Source organism: Phyllobates terribilis, unplaced genomic scaffold (genome assembly GCF_046119375.1).
Source record: "Phyllobates terribilis strain yellow unplaced genomic scaffold, ASM4611937v1 Scaffold_1__5_contigs__length_1240528914, whole genome shotgun sequence".
NCBI lineage: Eukaryota > Metazoa > Chordata > Amphibia > Anura > Dendrobatidae > Phyllobates > Phyllobates terribilis.
Window position 1 is genome coordinate 452,213,201 of NW_027362761.1, and position 14,536 is coordinate 452,227,736.

Genomic DNA, 14,536 nt, shown 5'->3' on the forward strand with positions numbered 1-14,536 from the left:
CCACATTTCTTGTCAAATTACCTCTGCACGGAAAAACATAGAACGTTTTATACCTTGCAGAGTCTGAACATAGATTTACACATCTATAAAGTGCATTTATCATAAAAGGATTTGAAGAACTAGCTTCTCCTAATTCACCAATGATCTCCTTTATTTTTCAGCCTTTAATCCCAAATAGAATGGAACCATCGATGGTACACCCCTGGATTTCAGTTGGTCTCTTTAAATTTGCTGACTTGGTTGACAGAGATACATTGGAAATCCACTCATTCGATTTTATTAAATTATTATTCCATGGCACTTTACATGTAAAAGGGGTATAAATTTCACAAACAATTACAATAATTTTGAACAATACAAGTCGGCGACTGGTACAGGAGGAGCGAGGACCCTGCCCGCGAGGGCTCACAGTCTTCAAGTGATGGGTCAGGATACAGTAGGTGAGGGTAGGGCTGGTCGTGCAGCGGTATGGTGGAACGGTGGTTACTGCAGGTTGTAGGCTTGTCAGAAGAGGTGGGTCTTCAGGTTCCTTTTGAAGGTTTCCACGGTAGGCGAGAGTCTGATATGTTGGGGTAGAGAGTTCCAGAGTAGGGGGGATGCACGGGAGAAATCTTGTATGCGATTGTGGGAAGAGGAGATAAGAGGGGAGTAGAAAAGGAGATCTTGTGAGGATCTGAGGTTGTGTGTAGGTGAGTACCGGGAGACTAGGTTACAGATGTATGGAGGAGACAGGTTGTGGATGGCTTTATATGCCAAGGTTAGGGTTTTGAACAGGAGTCTCTGGATAATGGGGAGCCAGTGAAGGGATTGACAGAGAGGAGAGGCCGGGGAATAGCGGGGGGACAGGTGGATTAGTCGGGCAGCAGAGTTTAGGATAGATTGGATGGGTGCGAGAGTGTTAGAGGGGAGGCCACAGAGCAGGAGGTTACAGTAGTCAAGGCGGGAGATGATGAGGGCATGCACTAGTGTTTTTTCAGATTCGTGGTTGAGGAATGTGCGGATCTGGGAGATATTTTTGAGTTGGAGTCGGCAGGAAGTGGAAAGGGCTTGGATATGATGTTTGAAGGAGAGATTAGAGTCCAGGGTTACCACAAGGCAGCGAGCTTGCGGGACTGGGGAGAGTGAGCAGCCATTAACTATGATGGATAAGTCAGGTGGGTTGAGTGAGGCGGTGGAAAGATGATGAATTCAGTTTTATCCATGTTAAGTTTTAGAAATCTGTCAGAGAAGAAGGATGTAATAGCAGACAGACATTGTGGAATAAATCCAACTAAATCCAACTTTCCCATAACCAATCATAAATTCTTCCAATTTATGGAGATCAAACATTTAGCGTTATCTGTATATGGATCGACGAGTATCTCTCAACCAAATTAATTTGAAAAGCTAAGTAAGAGAGGTCCCTCAACTAGTGGGCTGATTTCTGATATTTATAGGATAATGAATGTCCCTCATGCAGACCCCCCTGAAAAAGCATTCCTGCATGGTCAAATGGGAGACCTTCCTTGGTAGAGAGCTGTCTCTGTGGGATAAGGTGGCTAAAACCTCTATACGCACATGGTATAAAGTGAATCCATACAAGCTTTTGATGTTTTGGTAGCACACACCAGAACTTCTCCACAAACTTAATCTCCAGGTACCGGATGGCTTTTGGCTCTGTGACACCTCAGTTGGGTCCCAATGCCACATCTTTTGGACCTGACCTACACTGGTTAGATTCTGGGGTTACTATTTGTGGGAGTACTATTTGTGGAGGTGCCAATAGATCCTGCAGTTTATCTACTCAACATCACCCCTAAAGGGGTGGGGGAAGAACTCATCTAAGCTACTATTGCATATGTTGACGGCTGTGAGGTGCTGGATAGCACTGCACTGGAAACAGATCAACCCTCCTTACTATCAGGACTTCTTAAATAGAATTTCTGATATACGCGGAATTGAATCTATGAGGCTATTCTGAATGCAAAGTTGGATCGGCTTCATACCATTTGGGCCCTCTGGGATTACTTCTGGGCTCAACATAATAACTAAAATCCCCATCAACCCTTGACATCCCTTACTGGTCCTTCAAAGTTTTCATTGTTTTATTATTAAGCAGTTTGCTATGGGGCAACTGGGGGGGCCTACAGTCTGTTAGATAAGACCTTATTGTATAATCCTTGTACTAACCTAATTCCACAACCTATGTGTTTTCTGTATGTCCATGTTGATTGTTAAACCTTATAAATCTTAATAAAAATTACAATTCTAAAAAAACGATGTGAAGAGATGCTCATAAAATAGATAATTTTGTCTCATTATGTCACTACTGTCCCACAAGGCAGATGTGTGGTGGAAACAGTACCCAAATTTCAGTATGGCTATGTGCACATAATGTCTTTATCAGATGGGTTCTGCCTGGAATCCGCCTGAAAGAGCATTGCGAGAGCACCCCATAAAATGAATATTTTACACTGTTTTTTTATGGATTTTTGTATATGACATTTGATTTCTGACTTTTAATCCTTGGATTTTCTATGAAATAATTTTTTCTGCACACTGTAGAGCTGGAATTTTGCCTTGGATAAGTAATACCTAGTAGTGAATGTATGAGTAATAATACTGTATACACTGACACAGGGAATATAAAGGGAAGTATGAAGTTAAAGGGAACCTGTCACCAGAAAAAAACGCTATAAACCTGCAGATATGGGGTTAATCTGCAGGTTAATAGAGTTAATAACTAGCCCGACGCCCGCAATTAGCTGAACGCTGCGTGGAGAAAATTAACTTTATTCCTCCCGGCAGCTTTTGGATTCCAGTCACGGAGGCAGGTTCAGTCACCACTCTGAGTACACAAAGCGACAGCAGTAACAGTGCCCCCCCGCACTGACTGACAGCCGGCCCCAAAGCAGAACCAGTGTCAGTCAGGGCCGGGGGCGCGGTTACAGCCACTGGACTGTATTCTCCGAGGGGTGACTGAACCCGCGCTGGGGAGAATGCTGCCGGGGGAATAAAGTTCATTTTCTCCCAGCATCATTCGTCTAAGTGTGGGCACCAGGCTGGTTAGTAATGCGATTAACCCCATATCTGCAGGTTAAGACCATTTTTTCTGGTGACAGGTTTCCTTTAAACCCAGCAAAAAGCAGGGAGTGTAGCAATGCATAACTGCACACCAAACAGCTAGCAGGCATAAAAAGCAAAACACAAAGGTAAATACAACCCACGAAATGCAACACAACCTTGATGTATGTGACGCGCCCAGGGGATGGGGACGACTCGGTACCCGGGCCTTTGCCTGGTTTGAGGATGTCGCGGTGGTCGGCTCCCGGGCCCGTACCCTGGGGTCACTCTGGAAAAAGGGGATTGGAACTTGGATAAAATAAATAAGTAAATAGTTTGTGACGCCACCTGTGGTACCTGGTAAGGATTACCAGCGCTGCTGCAGACCTCCGGGGGGGTGATGGGATGGCAGCTGGGATGTTTCTGCTCCCCATAGGCGGAGTGGGCCCCCGGGGCAGTGTGGAGTTTGATGGTGGGTGGTGATGCTGGGGCCTGTAGTGCGGAGAGAGAGATGGCGCAGCTGAAATAATTGACGGAGGCAGTGCAGTGCAGTCATCCGAGCTTTACTCACACTTCTTGTACAAGGTTCTCAGGTACACTGTACAGGTGTCCTCCTCCGCGTCGCACTGCGTCTACCAGACCAGGGGTTCAGCTCTTCCTCAGATGTGTCAGGAGCGCTTGACGGAACCCCGCTTTCTTTATGTTCCTAACTAGACTGACTTCCCGCGCTAGGTCTTCTCCCTCCTGCCCTGCGCTTCCCACACACAGTCCCGTTCGGGTGATCTGGAGAAGTCCCTCTGGGCAACCTGGAGTTCCCGGACCTACTTGACCATTACGGTGACTAGGATGAGACTGTGGCGACTGCACCATGGAAGTGCAGAAGCCTCCGGTTTTTCCAGCTGAGACCTGAAGAGACTCTGCTCCCAACCAACTGTCTTCACTAACTCCTCTTACTGACCAACCTGCCACCCTAAGATGGCTTCCCTTTATATACCTCCTATGATGGTGCTCCCCTACTCTATTTCCTCCACCCACACCCACTACTGGTTCCCCCTACCTTTGGTTCCCCCCACTCCAGCCAGGGACAGGGCTCAGCAGGAAACACAGTGCATCTTGCCCTTCCAGCCGGCCTGGAGCAGTGTAGTGTTAAATGCGGGTCTAGGAGTTCCAGGCAGCACTCCCGCCTTGCCTGAGAGAAGGAGATACCACACCTCTGGGTGTCCGTGGGCTGGAACTAAGCAAAAACACAGTGTATTAGGCATGCAAAATTTTTGGAATGCATTCGCATATAAGACTATAAACAAAACATTTCTTCCCTTTATGGGAGGCACTTTTCTTTGAACGTTACAGGTTATCAAAACATTACAAAACACTTTTCACTGGCATATATGTTTTTCAAACATCTTGCAGTAAGATCCCAAACAGGGTGTCCATCTTTCTGGTAAAAGGTGCAAAATCAGCAGCATGAGGGACCCGTCCGCAAACCCCCAACGTAGGCCCTGGGCGTGGCTGCAGGGCATAAGTGATCCTTGTGCTGGACCACGTCTTCCGCCACGTCAAACGGGTTTTTGTTCTGAGGTCACTTGGTTGCATTTATAAAACCAATAGAGAGCACTTTAAGAAGCGCAAACTATATACAAGGTCAGTCTTTGGCTGCTCACAGTCCTCAGCCTGAAGTCTATATACCCTGACGGGTAATTATACACACATAACTAGAGTTTCTGTTGGTACCCTTACGGGTAACTTATGTACAATGTTCAGTCCCACCTACTGGTCCCTAGTAGTGGGGTCCCCGCCGGCCATACTTCTTAATTTTTGCTGGCTGACCCAGCCGGGTCATCAGACATGAACTGCGGGGGCGTGTCCTCTTCCTCCTCAATCACGCGATATGCCTGGAGGGCATACCACCCGCCTTCCCCGTGGTGTCGAGTGTAGGTGACACGGTCATCGGGGTACAAGTTCCGGTCGGGATGGCCCTGCTCCAGATAGGGCTCAACATCCTGCCGGTTTACAAAGATATCCCTGTTGAAGTTGGGATCGCAGATGAAGCCCCACCCAGCCTTCAAGTTGAATTTCACGACCAGTCCCTCTTCACGGGGGCTGGGGAGGGCAGATTCCGCCTGCCTGACTTGGGCCTTCGCGGCTTTGTTCCGGGCCTCATTCCGCTCGCAGCTCGCCCGCCGGGTGCGCCGCTCCTTCTCCTGCTGTAGGAGCTCCCGCCTACAGAACTCCTTTCTCTGCAGGGCTTGGGCCTCCTGCGGGAACCCCATCAGGTCACCCCCGGTTGTCCCAGCTACACTCTTCTCCGCCGGGGCAGGCAACCGGGGACGCTGGTGTCGGGAGTAGCGGGTGCTGTTGCTGGTCCTCAAACCTGGCGGACCAATCAAAGGAGGGCGCACCGTACACCCATTCGGGTGCTGGAGGTGGCGGTTCCGGAAGGGAGCCGAGCAACGGGCCCGTGAAGATAGCGCCCGGGGGTGGAGGTTCCGGGAGGGAGCCGAGCAGGAGGTTTCCGGAGTCAGCGCCCGGGTTTGGAGGTTCTGGGCTTAGGAGCTGCTCCAGGGGGTATATGGCGGGGTACTGGGAGTGCTGGTGTAGGAGACCCAGGAGCAGGTCGGCGCTTGCAGCGCCCGGGCCCGGGGAACTCTTCTTACCTGCTCCTGTGCTGCTCATGGCCTCCTGGTGCTCATCTGGCTCCGCCGGGGCTGGAGCGCCGCTGCTGGTACCCAGGGCTGGCTGCCGCTGAGCTGCTAACTTCTCCAGCAGCTCCTTCTTCCACCTGGCGACCGCTGCTTGCTGAGCCCATTCCACCTGCTGGCTCAGCTTCTGGAGCTCACTCTGTAGGAACTCAGCATCCTCCGGGGAAAGTTGGTTTGTTGCTCCCTCCAGGGTGAGGGGGGGCACTTGCTGCTGCAGGCCAGAGGCGGAGGCTTGATCCTTGCTTCCATCCATGCTGGCTGCCAAGTGCGGTCTGTCTAGACTGGTTAAGACCACACCCTGTCTCCATTCCTTCTCTCCTCCTCCCCTCCCCTTTCGGGGGCGGTCCCATGGCAGCCTGCTGTCGGTCACTCCCTGAGACGTCCTCCCTGCCTTGACGGACACATCTATGCAGACAGTCACAGTTGCAAGGGGCAGGTTGTGCTTTTGGCGCCATTCTGGGACCCGGCCCACGATGGGAGGTTCCATATTGTTGTTTTTGATCACGCACATAATGGCGCCCGTTCTTCTGGGGCGGGTGCCACATTCAATGTGGAAAAACAGCTCATATTAGGCACACAGTACCCGGTGGCAACGGGCACGAAATCCTGTTCGTGACGCCAGGAAGAGTATGACGCGCCCAGGGGATGGGGACAACTCGGTACCCGGGCCTTTGCCTGGTTTGGGGATGTCGCGGTGGTCGGCTCTCGGGCCCGTACCCTGGGGTCACTCTTGAAAAAGGGGATTGGAACTTGGATAAAATAAATAAGTAAATAGTTCATGACGCCACCTGTGGTACCTGGTAAGGATTACCAGCGCTGCTGCAGACCTCCGGGGGGAGATAGGATGGCAGCTGGGATGTTTCTGCTCCCCACAGGAGCAGTGGGCCCCCGGGGCAGTGTGGAGTTTAATGGTGGGTGGTGATGCTGGGGCTTGTAGTGCGGAGAGAGAGATGGCGCAGCTGAAATTATTGATGGAGGCAGTGTAGTGCAGTCATCCGAGCTTTACTCACAGTTCTTGTACAAGGTTCTCAGGTACACTATACCGGTGTCCGCCACCGAGTCGCACTGCATCTACCAGACCAGGGGTTCAGCTCTTCCTCAGATGTGTCAGGAGCACTTGACGGAACCCGCTTTCTTTATGTTCCTAACTAGACCGACTTCCCACGCTGGGTCTTCTCCCTCATGCCCTGCGCTTCCCACACACAGTCCCGTTCTGGTGCTCTGAAGTCCCTCTGGGCAACCTGGAGTTCCCGGACCTACTTAATCCTTACGGTGACTAGGATGAGACTGTGGCGACTGCACCATGGAAGTGCAGAAGCCTCCGTTTTTTCCAGCTGAGACCTGGAGTAACACGGCTGGTCCAGGGACCGTCCCTTCTTGCGGCCTGATCCCTCTGACACCTGGCAGATTGGGGGCGTACAGGTGCCGTCCTGCACTCACCGTACCTCCTGGGATCCCTTCGGTAGAACGGAGCCTTTCTCCTCTGCTCCCCTCCTGGGCCTCTATCACTAGGCCCCACTTGTGGAGCAGAGCTCCTGAAGAGACTCTGCTCCCAACCGACTGTCTTCACTAACTCCTCTTACTGACCAACCTGCCACCCTAAGATGGCTTCCCTTTATATACCTCCTATGATGGTGCTCCCCTACTCTATTTCCTCCACCCACACCCACTACTGGTTCCCCCTACCTTTCGTTCCCCCCACTCCAGCCAGGGACAGGGCTCAGCAGGAAACACAGTGCATCTTGCCCTTCCAGCCGGCCTGGAGCAGTGTAGTGTTGAATGCTGGTGTTGGGGTTCCGGGCAGCACTCCCTCCTTACCTGAGAGAAGGAGATACCACACCTCTGGGTGAGGTGCAGTACCTCTGTGGCGACTGAACCTTCAGGGGCGCCACATATGTTTGATCTAGAGCAGGGGGACACAACGCCATTGTGGTGGGGTAAGAGCAGGACAATTGCCCTGCAAACAAATGTGGATAGAGAAATTACTTAAAATAACATAGAATAAAAAAAATTAATAATAATGATCATCTTGAACCAGGAGCCAGAGGTTCAAGTATAGGAGTGGAGCAGTGTGTGTTTTACTGTACTTGTTAATAAATAAATGAAAAAAATTATGTGGGGGCCCCCCATTCTTAATAACCAACAAAGGCAAAGCAGACAGTTGGGGGCTGATGTTAATAGGCTGGTAAGATCCAAGGATATTGGCCCCTTCCCAGCATAATAAGACCAGCTCACATCTGTCTGCTCTCCTTTGGCTGGTTAATAAAAATAGGGGAGACCCAACTTCGTTTTTTTCATTAATTTATTTATTAACAAATACAGTAAAATACACATGCAAGGCACTGCTCCACTCCTACTCTTGGACCTCCTACTCCTGGTTCAAGATGATTATTTATTTATTTTGTATTCTATGTTATTTTAAGTCATTTCTCTATCCACATTTGTTTGCAGGGCAATTGTCCTGCTCTTACCCCCATTTTGCTTTCTTTTTCAGTTATCTAGCTCTTTCTACGACCATTTTACAGCACCAAAGGTCGGGTCCCCAATGACTTTTATGGGGTTCATGTCTGGGATCAAGTTCTGGTACCCAAACTGAACTTTAGACTAAAGTTCGGCTGAACCCAACAAACTCGAACTTCCATGGGTCTGCTCATCCCTAATAGTAAAGTATTTATTTTACATTTACTATTGTATGATGTGCAAAATTTGTAGGAGTTTATGATTGTAACATGTATATTGCACACACTGCTACTTTATAAATTTGTTTAGGAAGTTATTACCACATAAAATGACTTATCAGATTTGAAGTTCAAAACAGGCATGTCCTAAAGGAGAGAAAGAAGACGAAGCAATTGTAAAGTGGCATTTGCTATAATGTATTTGCTTTACTCAGCAGTCCATTATGCACAGTAAAGACAGCAGAAAAATACAGGCTCCAAGGAGTGAGATTTTTTCTTGTGCCGTTTTCTCATTTCCCGGCCAGTAGCTGCAAGCAAACCAAGCAGAGAAAGCGGCTTTTATGGGATTGAGCATACATGTAATCAGTGTATAACCCATCTCTTCTGTCTTTAGCATTTTTGCACAAATTTCAGATGATCTTAGGCAGTCAATTCCCTGTATTCTATAGAAAGCTGCTAAAATATAACCAAGGAGCGGATGATAGCAGTGATTTTCCCTGTGCCTCCATAACATCTAGTACTGGGACTGCGACAGCTATGAGCAGGAAAAACATATGCTTATTTTTGTCTCATCTATGCGCCATCTGTCTTCCCCCTATTGCAGTGCGAAAATGCAAGTTATCTTACAGTAGAGAGATAATGCATTACAGGAATAATGCACACAGTGATGTGACAGCATGCAGATAATATACACAGTGACGTACTACAGGGCTAGCTCAATCACAGCACAGCAATCAGAGATATCACAGCACAAAGATATACACACGCCAAAATCAGAATACACATGAATGTCACCATGAACACTGTGACATCACATCTCAGAAAGAAAGCACACAGTCATGTCATAGTATAGTTATAATAATCAAAAGAATTGCACAGTAATGTCATGGTATTATTAATATATATTTTTAAGCGCACTTTAGACATCTCAACCTGATAAAACTGATGTACTTACTTTTTATATAAATCTAGCTGAATTCATAAAATACTCATTTAATATTTAGAAGAAAAACTTTCAAAGTGTGACCACGTTAACACCAGCCTCATCAGGTCGAAGAGATCTGTTTAATAATGAATGCAGTTTGTAATGTGAAATATGGTGACTAATCTTCTTTAACTATACATAATAGTAAAAAATAATGACGTAAGGTTCAAGTGAGTGACAGACCATTATGGACGGAGGGTGGATCCTGCCCGGGAGGGCTTACAACCAATGACAGGGGGAAGGAGACAGTAGGTGAGGATAGAAGCTGTGGCAGCAGTAGAGGTATTGTAGGTTCTTGGCTGTCCTGAAGAGATGTATCATCAATGGTTTCTTTCAGAGTTTTATCACATTTTCATCAGTTTCATCCGAGTTTGGTCCAAGTTTCATCAGTTTTTCTTGGATGATAAGCATAAAAAAAAGGTTTCTCTACCTTCTCCTAACAGTCTGAGTGCTGTCCCAATTTTTCATGAACCCATAGACCTGCATTTGTGGACATCATTTTTTCCTTAAATGCGCATATTTTGTGCTAAAAATCTTTTTTTTTTTTCAATTGAAAATTAAATTTAATTAAAAATGTTGTACTGTTTGGCTTTTTGTTTCCCTGCACATTTTACATTATTGTGATTTGTGGTCATAAATCAGCTGAGAGGAGCTCAGAAAAAGACATTTAAAAGTTCAAAATCTCCTGTCAGACCGTCACAATGAGCTCATTGATAGATTCTCCGTTTACTCATTCTGCAGCCAGCAATGGACAGTGCAACGCAGAAGTTATAGAAGTCAAACGGTGCAACAATTTTGATGACAAATAATTGCAAAAAAATTTTTTTTACCCCCAAATACATGCATGTCAAGAAAGGTGGTCAACCCCTTTAATACGAGTATATGCATGAGCAGATGACTGCTCTCCGCTCCTGAAATAATACATAACTTTATACAAACAGCATTTACACAGATCCGCGCACAAAAAAAACAGGAAAAAGTAACACACTGAACCTCAGGGTGTTTAATAGTGTAAAATACCCTTTATCTTATGAATATTTTCTCTGTTGTATTTCAAATCCTCATAAAATTTTATCAGTCAAAATGCATTTTGAAATTGATTGCCTTTTGCTTGACAGATATATACAGTAGTAACGTGCTGGTGTTTTGTCCGCAGGTAATGGAAGACATGCTAGAGGACGAGGAAGAGGAGGATGACAAAGATGACAAGGTAATTATCCTTCTGTACACATGGGTACCTGAGGTTATCAGAATGTAAGCATGACACAGACAGAGGGAGACGGAATTGAAAGCTTTCAGGCCAGAACATTGGCCGCTCTGTTTATCATTCTAACAATGCCCCTGTACGGTGCAAGCTATAAATTCGGCTTTTTTTTAAGTCTAGAGCTGGGTCAAATATTTTATTTCTGCCAAGAACAAATATGATTCCGCCTGTCTGGAATGCGATAGCTCTTCTGATGATAATTGCAATGACAACTGTTTATGAAGGGCAAAATATGTGTCCTGCCGAAAAAAGTTACCCACATAACAGTGCCGGTTATATAAAGAATGGGATTAATTGTGCCGCTGACTATAGAAATAGGGCTACACACAGATGAATGGCAGAACTATATATCATTGTTTCCATTGTTTCTTTGTGATGCTACAGTATGGAGTAGTCCTTCTTTGTGGTGTCTCCAATGTACGGGGGGATAACTAGAATGGCCTTTCATCCCATATACAGACGGTTACACTTAACACCTAATTAATAAATCAAAGCTATTATCTAGTATAGAGCCAGTTCAGGTGGTTATTCTTCATTTGATATCTCACATATATTGCAATTTGTTGAAAACCAAGTCTCAGAGCCGACAGTAGAAAAACAGAAAATCAGGACGGTCGATTTTAATACATTTACAGGGCAGAATAGTGAAAATATGGGGACATGAGGCAAGAAAAGAGATGGGTGCAGGGGACTAGGGATAATTGGCAAAATATTTTGTCAAAAAAATGGCTACCAACATCTGTCACTTATTTAATTTACTCACTGTCCCCATTGGGCTCTAGATTCCCTATCTAACACGGGGAGAAGATACAAACTCCTTGCAGATGTTGTCCTTGGTGGGATTTGAACTCAGGACCCCAGCACTGTTAGACTGCAATGCTAACCACTGAGCCACCATTCTGTCACTTGTAAAGCAACTTACTATCATATAAAGACTCTATATCTCTGAAACAGTTATGTGTACAAATGGGTTTGACTGATATCCCGTCATGTTTCAAGGTCCTTTAGCCCCTTCAGGATGTGGTGATATAATTTTGTTTATCATCAAAATCCCTGACTTTAGTATTTACTATATTGTAACTGTAGGTAATCATTTTTCCTTCACAATACCCAGTGCAGTTGTATCTTGTTGTTGCATAGCTCTTAAGAGTTAAATTTTTGGCTTCTGTGTCGACACATGACCAATTCAACTATTGTTCAAAAAAAAAAAGAAGAAAAAAAAAAAGACAGAAAAGAGGAGCAGAAGAAAGAAATACAAGCCTGTTTCCACAATTCATTGTGTCAGGATATGATAGCACTTGCATTAGTCGTCCTTGAGGGAATATGAAAACCAGAGGGAGGAAATTAGAGTGACCTTGTACCACAAAAGCTATGGATTGTGCTAGCAGGACTACTTTGCTGCACACAAGAGCGTAGTGATAAAGGTCTGGAACTGTCTGCTTTTTTACAATACCCCAAATCTCTCTGCTGCTAGAAGAACCTTCAAAAGATGAGATGTTACAATTAAACTTTTGAAGACTGTTGCCTATATTCATAAAAGTACTGAAAGGACTTCTTCTGCGGCAGGACTCGTTTTAAGAAGCTTTACCCTCTTAAAACACATTTCTTCAATAGTCAAGTATTATACTATTAATTGGGGTTGTCAAATTATTATATTAAAAATAAGTAGTCCATTGTCTTAAAAAATAATTTATCTACAGTTAAAACCAGAAGTTTACATACACTATATAAAAAGACACATCTGCTCAATATCTGACGTAGTCAGAATAAACCTTTCCCGTTTTAGAACAATTAGGATTACCATAATTTTTAATATTTGCCCAATGCCAGAATAATGAGAGAGAAAATGTTGTAAGGCATTTTTATTATTTACTGCAAAGACAAAAGTTTACATACATTTCATTAGTATTTGGTACTATTGCCCTTAAACTGAATGACTTGAGTCAAACGTTTGGGATTTCCTTTCACAAGCTTCTCACAATAGTTGGTCTGAATTTGGGCCCACTCCTCCTGACAAAACTGGTGTAACTGATCCAGGTTTGTAGGTTGCCTTGCTTGCACCTGCCTTTTCAGCTTTGCCCATAAATTTTCAATAGGATTGAGATCAGGGCTTTATGATAGCCACTCCAAAACATTGACTTTGTTATCCTTAAGCCACTTTGTTACCATTTTGGCACTCTGCTTCAGGTCATTGTCCATTTGGAAGACCCATTTCCGCCCAAGCTTTAACTTCCTGGCTGATGTCTTGAGATGTTGCATTGCCACATAATCTTTTCTCATGATGCCATCTATTTTGTGAAGTGCACCAGTCCCTCCTGCAGCAAAACAAATGATGCTGCCACCCCCGTGTTTTACAGTTGGGATGGTGTTCTTAGGCTTCCAATCTTCTCCCTTTTTCCTCCAAACGTAATGATGGTCATTATGCCCAAAAAGTTCAATTTTAGTTTCATCAGACCACAGGACATGTTTCCGAAAATTAAGGTCTTTGTTCCTGTGTGCATTTGCAAACATTAATCTGGCTTTTTTATGTTTCTTTTGGAGTAATGGCTTCTTCCTGGCAGAGTGGCCTTTCAGCTCATGTTGATACAGTACTCGTTTCACTGTGGGTATTGGCACAATCTTACCAGCTTCCTCCATCATCTTCACAAGGTCTTTTGCTTTTGTCCTTGGGTTGATATGCACATGTCAGACCAAAGCACGTTCATCTCTGGGACACAGAACTCGTCTCCTTCCTGAGCTGTATGATGGCTGGACATTCCTATCATGTTTGTACATGCGTCTAATTGTTTGTACAGATGAACGAGGCATCTTCAGGTATCTTGAAATTGTACCCAAGGATGAGCCAGACTTGTGCAAGTCCACAATTCTCTTCCTGATATCTTAGCTGATTTCTTTAGACTTTCTTATGATGCTACACAAAGAAGCAGTATGTTTCAGGTGTGCATTAAAATACATCCACAGGTGTGTCTCTAATTAACTCAGATGTTGCCAAAAAAATCAGAAGCTTCCAAACACATGATATCATCATATGGGCAGTCCAGAATTGTTTAAAGGCACAGTAATCTTAGTGTATGTAAACTTTTAACTTTGCAGTAAGTAATAAAAATGCCTTAAAACATTCTCGCTCTCATTATTCTGACATTTGGCAAATATTAAAAATTATGGTAATCCTATTTGACCTAAAACGGGAAAGGTTTATTCTGATTTCATGTCAGATATTGAGAAAAACATGCATATCTGTCTTTTTATATAGTGTATGTAAACTTCTGGTTTCAACTGTAAGTGTAATGTGAATTCAGAACATGCTGTGGAGAACATTTAGGCCCCAATTTATCAGAGCTTTTACACCAGAAAACTGGGGTAAAAAGCTTTGAAAAGTAAAAATAAAATGCCCAATGTGAGGCGGCTCCAAAATTTCAAGTGTTTTGCTGATTCACGCTATTTTCACCCAGTTTTGACAAAGTGAGTGGAGCTGGGACAGGGCTTAGTGTCTGCCACTCGTCAAATTCAGGACTAGTGGTGGCATATGGTATGCCAAAAAGCTTACTCCTCGACTGGAGTAAGATTTATTGTGAGGTGCACACAGAGGCACACACCTCTTCTCACCCCTTCTGATTCATTAAGAAGTATAAATCTGGCACCTTGAACTAACCCCCCCCCCCTCCTCATCAAGACCGGTATGAAAAATGTCAGTCTTGATGAGTCGGGGTCTAAGTGTCCAAGGTCATCTATGGAATCCTTTTTTCAAAAGCAGAACTGCTCAATGTTCATTAATTACAAATAACAAAGGGCAGTGCAAAATGTGCTAAACCATGCATTTTACAATCAGATCACTGACTTTCGTATCCTACATTGGCGGCAGTTGGAC

The 14,536-nt window shown here is 45.0% G+C and overlaps 1 protein-coding gene across 8 annotated transcripts in view; it reads left to right on the forward strand.

Annotated features, from left to right (window-relative positions):
- MCTP1 (multiple C2 and transmembrane domain containing 1) overlaps nt 1–14,536 on the forward strand; it is a 1,157,412-nt gene that overhangs the window by 1,012,190 nt on the left and 130,686 nt on the right. For all 8 annotated transcript variants that reach the window (XM_073678366.1, XM_073678374.1, XM_073678380.1 and 5 more), the window contains one exon: nt 10,561–10,614. In XM_073678366.1, the coding sequence (XP_073534467.1) occupies nt 10,561–10,614 (54 nt within the window). The remainder of the gene's footprint in view (nt 1–10,560; nt 10,615–14,536) is intronic.